The sequence below is a fragment of the Colletotrichum fioriniae genome, assembly GCF_027942845.1.
Source record: "Colletotrichum fioriniae strain IMI 355084 chromosome Unknown scaffold_2, whole genome shotgun sequence".
Taxonomy (NCBI): domain Eukaryota; kingdom Fungi; phylum Ascomycota; class Sordariomycetes; order Glomerellales; family Glomerellaceae; genus Colletotrichum; species Colletotrichum fioriniae.
Window position 1 is genome coordinate 1,287,129 of NW_027076838.1, and position 11,866 is coordinate 1,298,994.

At 53.2% G+C, this 11,866-nt stretch overlaps 2 protein-coding genes across 2 annotated transcripts; both read right to left on the reverse strand.

The window, feature by feature from the left end:
• Positions 1–606: 606 nt before the first annotated feature.
• DUN1 (serine/threonine protein kinase) lies at positions 607–2,827 on the reverse strand (the record flags this gene model as incomplete). The annotated part of the gene is made up of 5 exons (XM_053187793.1): positions 607–1,037; positions 1,092–1,461; positions 1,511–2,103; positions 2,158–2,716; positions 2,783–2,827. The coding sequence occupies 5 exons, from the start codon at positions 2,825–2,827 to the stop codon at positions 607–609; spliced, it is 1,998 nt and encodes a 665-aa protein (XP_053055297.1).
• Positions 2,828–5,449: 2,622 nt separating this feature from the next.
• Positions 5,450–9,102, reverse strand: N0V96_002171 (uncharacterized protein; the record flags this gene model as incomplete). The annotated part of the gene is made up of 6 exons (XM_065756453.1): positions 5,450–6,749; positions 6,801–8,169; positions 8,222–8,288; positions 8,339–8,722; positions 8,804–8,937; positions 9,039–9,102. 6 exons carry the CDS (start codon positions 9,100–9,102, stop codon positions 5,450–5,452), a joined length of 3,318 nt encoding a protein of 1,105 aa, XP_065614822.1.
• Between the last annotated feature and the right edge of the window lie 2,764 nt (positions 9,103–11,866).

An 11,866-nucleotide genomic window follows, 5' to 3' on the forward strand; every position in this document is an offset into this window, starting at 1 on the left:
TCAATATTTTGATCTTGCTTGGAAAGTACGAAAGAAACTCACATGGCAGAAAAAGTGACGAGGACCCGATGAAGACATGTCGTTGATTCGGCCCCACCCCGTCCATCTGGACCGCCCGGTGTGACCCGCAGCAGCCTGGCCGCCCTTATCCTCCCGGTGCCGATATATCGGTGGGTAATATCGTTGAGTCTTGGCTCCTTGACCCCGATGTACAGCTCATGAATCTATCTCCCCTGCAAATGATGGAGTCTAGTCAACCGGCCGCATATGTCATCGACAAAACATCTCTTCACAGACGATTCTTTCATGTTGTTTGAGCTTATTATTATATTGGGCCGTTGTTTCGATCAAAAACAGCGTGAAACTCCAAACTTTTGCCCATCCGTGCCCGCGTATCTGTAGAGGTCGTCCAATGCTTTACTGCACAACTCATCTCTCCAAGCCCGTGACAGTACTAAAAACAATGGCTGGTGGTGTCGCAAGCATAGTACATGCCTACATGGCACCGGGAAAGCCAAGAACCCAAAACATCGCCGATGCTGTCCCCAGACACATCTCATAATCCATGCTCCCAAAGAACAAACCCACAAGGAATATTACACAGCATCACTTCCCACCATTCTTCTCGGCGCTGGCAATGTCATTCTTTGAGTAAATGCTCTCCCCATCGGCCCCAAAGAGCGCCTCGTCGCCCTTGCCCCCCATCTCCACGAACTCGCCCACAGCCCTCTGCGAGTGGGGGTCAGCCTCTTTTGGCTGAATCTTCTTCGTGTTCTTAGCATAGATATTGACGGGCTTCTTGCTGTCTCCCACAGGCGCTCTGGTTGCCACCTGGACTGAGTTCAATGTGCTCAAGAGCGTACGTTCTCTGGTCACGCCCCGTCGATGGACGCCCAAGCCTTGAATACCGCCAACAAGACCATCAGTGCTATCATTGACACCCGGTTGGTTTTGCGTCATCCATGGATGATTGAGACACTGGTCCACAGTGAATCGACGGTCGGGGTCGACGACAAGCATAGAATCAATCAGGTCAACTAGTTTGAAGCATCAGTTTCCGTACAGAGAAAATGGACTTTCAAGCCACTTACGAGCAGGGTCGCCAACAGAATCCCAGTACGGTGATGGGTAGTCGAACCTACCGCTTTTAATCTGCTGCGACAGGGTGTAAGGGAATTCCTTAGAATAGAGCTCGTCCGAGAAGGGCGGGAAGCCACACAAGCAGATGTACAGCACGACACCCAGCGACCAAATGTCTACTGCTTTGGTGTACTTTCTGTGCCTGCCCTCGGCGAGAATCTCCGGGGCCACATAACTGGGCGTGCCGCACAATGTGGTCGTGAAGGACTCTTCACCAATGATCTTTGCCAAGCCGAAATCAGCCAGCTTGACATTGAGTTCCTTGTCGACCATCAAGATGTTCTCAGGTTTGATATCTCTGTGAACAATGTTGCGATCGTGCTGCTGCCAGTCAGCGCTCAGCTCAGTATTGCCATGATATGAGACTCACGAGATATTTGATGCCCTGGAAGAGCTGCTTGAAGAGCTTACGTGTCTCGTCCTCGCTCACTTTCTGCCTCATGACAATGAAGTTGAACAGCTCGCCTTCAGGAGCCAGCTCGAGGACCAGATAAACGGCGTTACGTTCATTGAACGTGTCCTTCAGGCAGAGAACGTTGGGATGGCTGACGCCCATGAGAACAGCAATCTCCTGCTGCAAGCCCTCCTGCTTGGATCTCTCCTCCATGCCTGGCGTTTTGGTGAAGATCTTGACGGCGTACCGTTGGCCGGTAGACTTCTCGACACACAAAAACACTTCGGCAAAGTGACCCTTGCCCAACTTCTCGAGGAGAGTGTACTGACTCAGGAATGCACTAGATTGCCGACTCTTGGGGTACCGGAAGATAAAACGAGCCTTGTCAATAACAGCGATTTCGTCTTGCTCCTGGAGTTCTCTCCGCTTGTTGCGTCCTACGATTGCTTCGTTGACGAAAGTTCCGTTACTAGACAAATCTTCCAGAATCGCAACAGTGTCGCCGCCCTTGTTTTCGGTGAAGATTAAGCAATGCCTATTGGAAATGATGGGATCGTCCACGACGATGTCTGTGGGTTGTCAGCACCACCATGGCTACGCTCGAAAACGGACGACAGGCTTACCGCATTCTGGGTGACGGCCAATCAAGTATCCGCCCGATGCAACTCCCTTGACCTTTGTGCGCTCGTACGCCTCCTCTTCCTTCTGCAAAGACGACTTTCCATTCTGATCCTTATTCGTGGACTCCTTGGCCTCGAGAGCATCGGGCAAGGGGCAAGCAGCTCGCCTCTTCATGACGACAACTTTGCCATATTTGGTATCGAGAGGGAACAAGTATCCCCATACGCCCTCCTTCACCTCGTCCTCGACCTCGTCCGAGAGGGCCTCCTTGGTCTCGTGGGCATACTGCGAGAAAGCCTGAGTAGCCTCCTGCGGCGGTGAGGAGATGTTATTAACGGCTTGCGACGCGTCGTCCTTATCGCGGTGGTTCACCTGGCTGGGACGTCCTTCCGGGGGTGTGGCGGTGGGCTCCTTGTAGACCTCATCCGAATCGCCGGACCTTGTGACTGGCGAGGGAAGCTGGTGCTTCTTAGAGACTGGCGTCTTGTGCTCGGGTTCCGGTGATTGCCTGTCGGAGCGACGGGGCTTTTTCGCATCCAGTTCGGTTTCTGGCAGAGAACCCTTTGGAAGGGAAAGACGATTTAGGATTGCACACCAGAAGGCCGGGCAGATCAGTAGACGACTTACTCTAGTTCGTTTCAATTGGCTCTTTTCGGGTTGAGGAGGAGCCATGGCCTCGATTGGTAGTGTCACGGTCTTGCAGGATTCGCTCTCAAGTGGGATTCTCGGAGGCAGCAAGAGAGTAAAGCAAGGTGAGGTAAGGAATGATTACGTCGTCGGTGAATTAATAGATACCAGGTATGTGCCGATCTCTGGTTATGGCAAGCTAGTACGTACGGGAAACCTCTGTATGGGCCAAAACGATTTATGCAGACAAAAGCTCTGGGGATAAGGTGTAACGTGGGTGATTGTGAAAGTTGTAACGGATTGGAGATGGGAAGATTGGATGTTGGAAGTGTTGCCTAAGGGAGAGATGCGATGGATGGCGAGGCTCTTCGCATTAATAAACCAGCTGCTCAGGAAAGCCTGGAAAGGCAAGCCCCGAGGAGTGAGCGTGGAGTGCAGCCTGGAAAATGGAGGAGCTACTGCGCACTGCGGCCTGCGTATTGGACGGTCCGGGAAGCCAGTAGCCCCAAAGTGGGGAGGGGGGAAGGAGGTAGGTGGTAGCTTGGTGCAGGTGCAAGTGCAGTGGTGCTCAAGCTACGGCCAAGCCAAACCAAAAAGTGGAAGAACCAACCAAACGCCCCTACAATGGCCCTGTGCAAGCTGCCGGGTCCCGTCAGGTTGTCCCTGTGTCCCGGTGCTGTGAGGTGATGGTCCTGCTTGTCCTGTCCACGGGTGTCCTGTGTCCTGGTCCTGGAGAGGGTCCCGTCCACTGGGCTGGACTGGCTGGGGCTTGCTGGCTCCGTCACCCGGAGGGTAAGGTACTGGGCTGAACTGTGAACACCGCCCCAGAGTCACCTCACCTCAGACAGCTGGACTGCTTGCTGGAGGCAGGCAGGCAGTGGTAGTGGAGATTGACTGTTGACAGGGCCTTCCTTCCGTTTTCTCGGATCGAGGACTGTGCCAGGAGCAAGTGGGTCCTTGAGGATCGAATGACTGCAGTGGTGCAGCAGTTGGGTGCGCTGCAGCCTAGACATGCAGTCATCGGCTGTTTCCTGCGAGCTGTTCTTCTCTTGCCCTCTCAAATGAGGTAACCCAAAGGCGCTTTCCCTGCTCTGTCCTTTTTTTCTTTCCTTTTCGTTCTTCTCGAGTGCCGCAGGTCGTATGCAGATCTGGCAAATACGTGCACAGATACGACAGATAAGGTAGAGAGGTGGTGTAAGGTAAGGTGCCTCAAGGCAAGGGTAGAAGTCGATATTCACTGGGTCGCGCAGAGTTGAAAAGACGAGCGCAATGGTGCTTCTGCAACGAAGAGTAATGCGAGGACAACGACGACGGAAGTAATTGAACGGCAGAACATTACAAAATCCATTTTCTGGAAATGGGGAATGACTCCCATCCCCTTCCATATGAATACCTCCAGCCCCACGAAGCGGGAGCAAGAATCGCGCCCGCGTGAGACTGATGATAGCTTCCTCTCTCCCCCTTCCCTTCCGCCTCCGCCTCTAACACGAACCATGTGGCGGAAAGAACCAGGTCTCATGTGAGCCATTCTTCTTCTCTCAGTAAACCTCACCTGCACACTATCGCGACTTTCGCCTGGAAATGGGGTGCCCACTCAACCACAACCAGATGATGAAGGTAAGGTAGAGCAAGGTACCTCAAGCTAGGTAAGGTCTTCATGAATCATACAGCCGCTATTGCCCATAAGGTTCCTTACTCTTCACCATCGAGATCTCCCATACTATGGTCATGGACTCACCGCACCTTGTCAAATTCGGGTCTTGACAGCGGGTATGGCGAACGAGCTTGATGCAGACACCCGTTCTTCCCCCATCTCGAGTCTCCAAATTGAGACATCCCCATCATGTGCCCTTCCCAGCATCTAAAAGTGACGTTCCCCCCACCCAATCTGCCCCGTCACTTTGGTCACTCTGTAAGAATACCTAGGTGCGCATCCCGTCGCTTGCTGTGGCTAAGTATACTACGGATCGCAGGTGTGATTCATCCCCCGCCGCATCCACACGTGAATGCTTCACATGCCTCCAAACGACTCATTTACGATTCCACTGCCCTCCCCCCCCTTTTTTCTCTGACTGCTAGTGGCAATAAGACTTCCGCCTCAATCGCCTCATTCACTCGGTCCGTAGCAAACGAAACAGCCGAAATAAAAGGTGACTGTCTTACTTTGTATTCATCATTTCATTACTATTACTATCCATACACACACAGACAAGCACACGCGCACAACGGCCGTCTCTTTCCTCTCCAACCCTTGGCCTTCTCCAATCGAGGACTACTCCAACGGTGTGTACCTGCTTGACCCTGCGCTGGCGTCTGTCATCGGAAAAAGAGCACTCTGTACACATGCTATATGTGACAACATGGTCCCATGACTCTGGGCTCCTCATGTCCGGCAATGAAAACAGATAACCTCTCGCCCGGTAGAAAAGAATGCCCCCGGGCCCTTCAAAAGCAATATGGCTTCTCGTAATGACAGTATCAAAGCATGCCAGCCAGTTCCCCTTCGCCTTTCTTGCCAGTGCCAACACGATTTCATCCGTCATCGCCCCCAGAGTCATCATAATCGTCTGTCGATAAGCGAACTTCAAGAGAAGATCTACGCCTCGCATGCAGTGCAAAGGCAAGGCACATGTTGAGTTGTCCCAGCCGCTCGAGACAGGTAGGTCGCTACCTTTCCGGAATCGGGCTCTTGGCCAGACGTCCTCCCGCGCTTACTCTCTTCTGTAAACGGGCATCTCTCTCCCGCTGCAGCTTCTCGTTGGGACTCAAGTTGCCGGGTAGTGACCCAACGCTGTCGTTTGTAAATCCCGTGCTGCGTCCTCGTTTTTCTTCAATATACAATTGCGCACTCCGGCTTAGGGGGAAGGCCGGCATCGTCAACGGAATTTCTGCGCCGTTTTGAAGCAGCATCTCTGCCACCGGGAACGGTACCGTTCTGTCCGTCTCCGGGGGCTGTCCAGGAGTGGGAGAAGGTGACGCAGGATCGGCGGCCGCCAGCGCCAAGAAAACTGCGTGGGTTCCTCGAGACCTGTCCGTGACGTTGGGGCTTGCCCTCAGAGCCAGGGCGTAAATCACCTGCTGGATCTCATTCTTCTTGATGGCCGCCAGTAAGGTGTCGTCAGGGTTTGGATAACGCGAAAGCGTGGCTGAAATCGGCTCGACGTATGCCCTATCCACGTACTTTGCTGTGATGAACCGCAACCGCATCTCTCGGGTTGCCTGTGGTGTCGGCTTGTAGCCAGGCTCGAGCTTCGCTTCCCAAATCATGTTGGACACTCTATTTCCAACAAGAAGTAATAGCTCGACAATATCAGAGGTGAAGGAATTGATGTCCAAGGTGAGAGATCGCACTTTGCTGATGTGCGTGCCGAGGGAGCGATGAATGCCGCTACATTCAATGCAAAGAATGATGGCCAAATTGATTGAAACCCATTCGACTTTTGTACCCGATCCGCAATCAGCGCACCAGCAATTTCCTTGGTCGTTGTCGCGAAGCAATTGAAGCAGCTTGTCGGGATTCTCGTCAAAACTCGAGCTAGTTGATCGGTGCGTGCTGGGCCGAGCGCCCACAGTAATTCGGCGTACGGGTGCGCTATTTGAATTTGCATGACTGTGGTGGCTATTGTGGCCAACAGAGGGGCTCTTGCCGGTGAGGATCGAGCCAATGTCTCTCTTGATATATCCTGAATCGCTCGGCGCCGACTTGTCTCTCATGATGCGGCCTTCGACCGCACTTTGCAACGCATTGTTGATAGACGTTATCCAACTGTTCATGTCTTCTTCCGATGTCGCTTGGTAGACTCGTTTGAACTGGGGCGTAATGACTTCGAAACAGAATCGACGCTCGGCATTCCGTGCTTCTCGTACAGATGCCATTCTCAAGTCGATTGGATCATTGTGCAGATCAAGCCTCTGTTTCCAGTTGCTATACTCCGAGAGCTTGCCCTGATCGAGCACAATCCAGAACCTGCGGCTTGTTAGGACGCAAAATGCTTCTGGGGTTCCCAAGTGAACTTACTTGTGCCAGCCCTGTTTGTTCAGATTGCGCGGGTCAACATGATTGCTTCCTCCCTTACTAAGGGACCAAAGCAGTCCTTCTTTACGCTGTGTGCTGCTGGCGCCTGACGATTGTCCATAGTCTTTCTCCTCCAAATCACGGATTCCTTTGAACTTTGAGGCTTGAGCAGGACTTCCAACAGAAGAATTGCCAAGACTGCCTGGGGACCGAGATAGCTCAGGAGAAGCCATTGAAAGGGAAGGATTCGAACCCGAAGACATTGCCACCTTCAACTGCGATCCTGTACTATCGGCACGGCCTAGATCACTGTCGGAAACATATGCATTCCCATTTGAGCTCGCAACCGGGCCACTGCTTGTACCGGGTACTGGAATGGGATCAGGCTCATTGTACGGATGATTGCTTTTCTCGAGTAGTCGTCTCTTCTCTTCGCGCTCCCGCCTTTGGTACTGATATTCTTTGTCGGCCTCTTGTACTTCGCTTGAAAGTGCCTCCAATTGGGGTAGAAGGGTATCAATTTTTTTCGCTGCCTCGAGGAAGCTCTTCGTTTGAGCGTCAGCGTATCGCGTGAGGTGGGACAGAACCTCTTGTTCTTTCCGGCCGCCATGCAAGTCTTGCATGAAACTCGAATAGTCGAAACGCTTGAGCTCGAAGTTGCGACGCTTGGTCTGGTACTTTGAATCACTCTCTGCCAGTTTCTTAGCCTTGACAGAATCATGACGCTGTCCGAGATATCTTGAAACGTAAGCATAGTAATCCTTGCTTTCCTCCTCAAAGTCACGTTTCTTGGACTCGGCTTGCTTGATGTCCACTGTGTAGAATTTGTCCAAAGGATCGATCACAATCCTCTTGAGGTTGACGGTATTTGTCCGCTCGTAGGCGAGAATTTCCCGGGCAATCTTGTCAAAGTAGTGTTCGATGGCTGGCTGGACAGCATTGGCATTTGTCGAAGAGGCTTCTCGAAGAGTATCGATGAACTCGGAAAAGTTCTTATTGGCCTCCTGCTGTGCCTCGTGTGCTTGTTTAGCCATCTTGAGCACGCGCTTCATCTGCGTCCGCATGTTACCAGTCTTTTGCTCCAACGATTTAATCGTTGCCCTGAAGACGGGTCCATCGTCTGGTACGAGAACATCGTCGGTGGGTTTCGGGCATGCGACATCGACTTTGATCGGCTCCGATGCAGATTGTGGCACAGGGAGTATGGTGGTCGACGATGTATTGCCCGGCAACGGTGACAAGGGCTCGTCTAACTCGGCATGACTGATCCGAGAATCCACAGACTGGGACGAGGCGACACGGATCTTGGGAGGGGCGGTCAGTAGGAAGGGAGGGGATGGCGAGTTTGGGTGGCTGAGCGGCAAGACTGGGTCTAGAAGAAGTCAGCTGCGGGCCGCGGGTAAGAAGGACGAGCGAAGCCTTACTCGACACCCAATATGAGAAACTAGCTAGAGTATGCAGACAGTGAGCGCGAGGGTCGTACTCGACGAACTATGATGGGATTAGCAATGCTCCATGCTCATGGTCTGTGGTGAGCATACGCTGCAGGAATTCCTCCATCCACCACCCCTGTCTTCAATGCTCTTTGGAGGTTTCCATTTCCAGGTCCATTCAAAAGAGACAGAGGGAGTGCCGCCAGTCGCAAAGTCGCCTACCAACTCAACGTTGGAATTCTTGTGTAGATTCGGGTCTGCGTGGAACTCGCGGGTCACCAAGTTCTCTACTTCGCGGGGCGTAGAGGCATAGACATAGGTCAGCCCGCTGATTTGAGTGTCGGTCGTTGCTACAGCGTCAGCGCCGCCGTTCGTGACAAACTGCTGGCCTTGACGTATAACGAAGGTGAAGGTGAAGACTAGCTCGTCGTCTTGGTTGAGCTTCAGTATGAAATTCGGGACGCCGCCGGGACTTGTTACGACTTCGGTGTCCTGCAAATGCGATGGTCAGCGCATATCACTGTGAGGTAGTAGAGCAGAGGGAGTCTGGTGCTGTTCTGTGCGCCTACGAACCTGAACGAATTCTATGGGACTGCCGTCGCCTAGCGGACGAGAGGCCGAGACTCTGGTAGCGGGGAATGCATTGGGAACGATGTTTACGGCAGAGCGCCTTCGCGGGTTGGAAATGACGAGAGAAGATATGGATACTGCAACGAAGAGTTAGCAAGAAGGTGCGCAAGGCTGCTTGCATGAACAGGCCAAGCAGAGGCAAGCAGAATAGAGGGAGCAGAGGGCGGGGGGTCCGCACGTCGATTCTGGTCTCTAAGATAGAGGGTAGCCCCGTCATCGGGCTTGCTGCTAACGATGCCCATGATGAGATGTTGAAGTTGAGATTAACGGCGCATGAAGATGTAGAACGTCGGAGGTGAGGCAGAGGCAGAGGGGACGCCTCTTTGGTGGTCGGCGAGCTTCGCAGCGCGGGGTCGCAAGTTAGCCAGGATCGTGAACATTTGGCGATACGAAAAGAGGCCAAGCCACAGCCACGGGCAGGCGGTACGGAAGCGTGGACTGAGCAGCCAGGTTCGAGACGCTGCGGCTGCGGGAGGCGATGAGGGCCTGAGCGAAGGGGTTAAAGTAAAAGCTGCGGGGATAACGGCAGGCAACGGCGGCGTCGAGGACGGGAGTATTTGAGGGGGAACAGGAATAAGAGGTAAAATACCAGAGAAGTAGTGGTAGTTGTTGTAGTGTAGAATGGACGGGGGGGAAATGAATAAGAGAGTCATGGAAATGCAAAAGGTTGAATGTTGCGATCCGATGTCGACGGAGAACCACCTGCTGCTGGGCTGCGGCACGTCTGCTTCAGAGGCCTGTTGCTTGTCGGTTGCTGTCACTGTGTTGCTATTGCTGAGGTGCTTGCCTGCTGCCGCTGATGTGCCCCCCAGTGGTGCCCCCCCCATCCTCCTTGAAAGTGTCGTCAAGGCCCGCATTCGGTTCAAGATACTTGTGTCGCCGCGGAGATTTCCCACGCCAACCAGGTATATGTACACAATGCATGTGGGCTGGACTTGGCCGGGCCGGGCTTGTCACTCTGGTGGTCTGGAGTAAGGTAAGGTACCATGCCACCTCGTCTGAATTTAGGTAGGTGGACTACCTAGGTGGAAAGCATGAAAGGTACCTGCTGTGTAGGTACGCGCCGCCGCTGCCACTGGAAAGCTGCGATGCGCAACTTTCTTAGGTACATACACTACAGCGCTGGCTGGGCAGGTGCACCTCAATCCCCAAGTGCCTTCCCCCGTTGTGACGTTGAATCAAGCCCACTTGGTCTTCAGGCGCCAGGGTTGGCAAAGACGAGATTGGCGCCGATTTCACTTTTATCCCGACCCCTGCCCGCCGGCCTCAAATTCCCATTATTATCCACCCGTGGAACTCTCTTCGTCTAGCCTTTCCAATGGAATACCAAGCACCAGGCTGCATCAACGACAATAATATCTATCACACAAAGAGCTTTACCCCCTCGGCATCACCTCCATGGCATTCAGGAACGTGAGCCTCAATCTTACCTCAACACCAATGGACACCAAACCATCCATAGCCTTGTCAACTACGAAAACAGCACCACCACCAACACCATCACCGCCAGCCATCCACCATCTCACCTCCGGGTTTCATGTGTCCTCCTAGGTCCTCTTTGGGGCACTGAACAGCATCCACGTCTCTCCTTCATTCCAGGCACAACGGCGGCCTCTTTCACTTTTTGAGCCATCTATGGTGGGGTCACCAGCCCAAGATCTTCGACAGTTGACCAAAGCGCATGGGATCACCACACCACCTGGTCGTGTCCATACCACACATTGTTGGGCCGTAGCAGGGCACCTTGGCACTAATTACCATGTCTTCATGACAAGCACGAACAAGCAACAAGCTGACTGGGCGTGCAGTACTCCGTACCGCCGTCCTTTTTCGTGCCTCCCCATCCTCTCCACCCTAGGGGGCCTAGGTGTTTGCCCCTCCCAGATTCCCAACTTTGGGAAGCGAAGTAAAGCCCAGCAAGCTGCGAGATCTTGAACACCCTCTCGGACGCCATGTCTCCGTCCCCCAAGTTTCTTCTGCGTGGAGACAAGGCCCAGTCTGTTGGTCGCTGGCCAAGGATTCTGTTCATCACGTCGACAAAGCGGCTCTTGCAAACTGTTCGCTTGATTATGGCGCTTCCGCCCGTTTCCTTGTTCAAGATTCCAGAGAGTTGGGATTCAACTCGTCAACTTGCGACGACACCACCTGCAGGTTGTGAATTATGCCTCTACATTGCATCAAGAAAAGGGGTAGCTGATGAGGGGCCCTCGGAGACTGGCTCCCCTACTGGCTCCCCAGTCCTCTGAAAAGCCTTGAAAGTCAATCGGCCGTCACTCTCCTCCAGGAACTAGATGCAACAAGCTCTCTCGAATCATACGAACGAAGTCTCTATGTTGATCGACTTATCCGTCTAGCCAGTCGGGTTCAGTATTGGGTTCGTCATGCTGTACTCATGCCTACCAAAGGCCCGGAAAGCGTCTACGCCTTTTTACCTTTGCTATGAGCCAAGCAGAGTCCAGCCGATTTCGAGACTCTCAGGTAAAAGAGGATGGAGAGCTGTTTCAGACTTCCTTTCTCAGAAGCAGTGCGCCTGTCACCGATCAAAGGGCGCCGGCCGCCATGGCCTGCGCGGCGTGGCTGTCCGATAGGTACAAAGCTAAGAGCATGTCGTACGCGCCTTGATACCTATCACCACCATGACTCTTTTCGACTGTGGCGGCGGCGGCATCGTTGACTCCGTCAGCAGCTTTTTGCTCCTACGGATACGATCCCACAACTTACGTGACGTCTAGCACGCCAGCATCGAACTTGCAACCTGTCACCAAATGTCAAATACTCTACAACACAGACCTGTCACCTCCGGCTTGTTGGTGCTGTGTTGGGTAATTTCGCCTTTCTGACTTATTACGGCTCCAGTAGCCGGACTCGTCCGTGTGTAAGAGATAAACAATGGACCATGCAATCCCCAGCGTCCCAGCGGCAGACAAGGAACATCCCTCGGACAAAATTGGGACGAATAATCGGGCACTGGGCACAGAGAACATAGCGCCTTGAGCCTTCTACCTT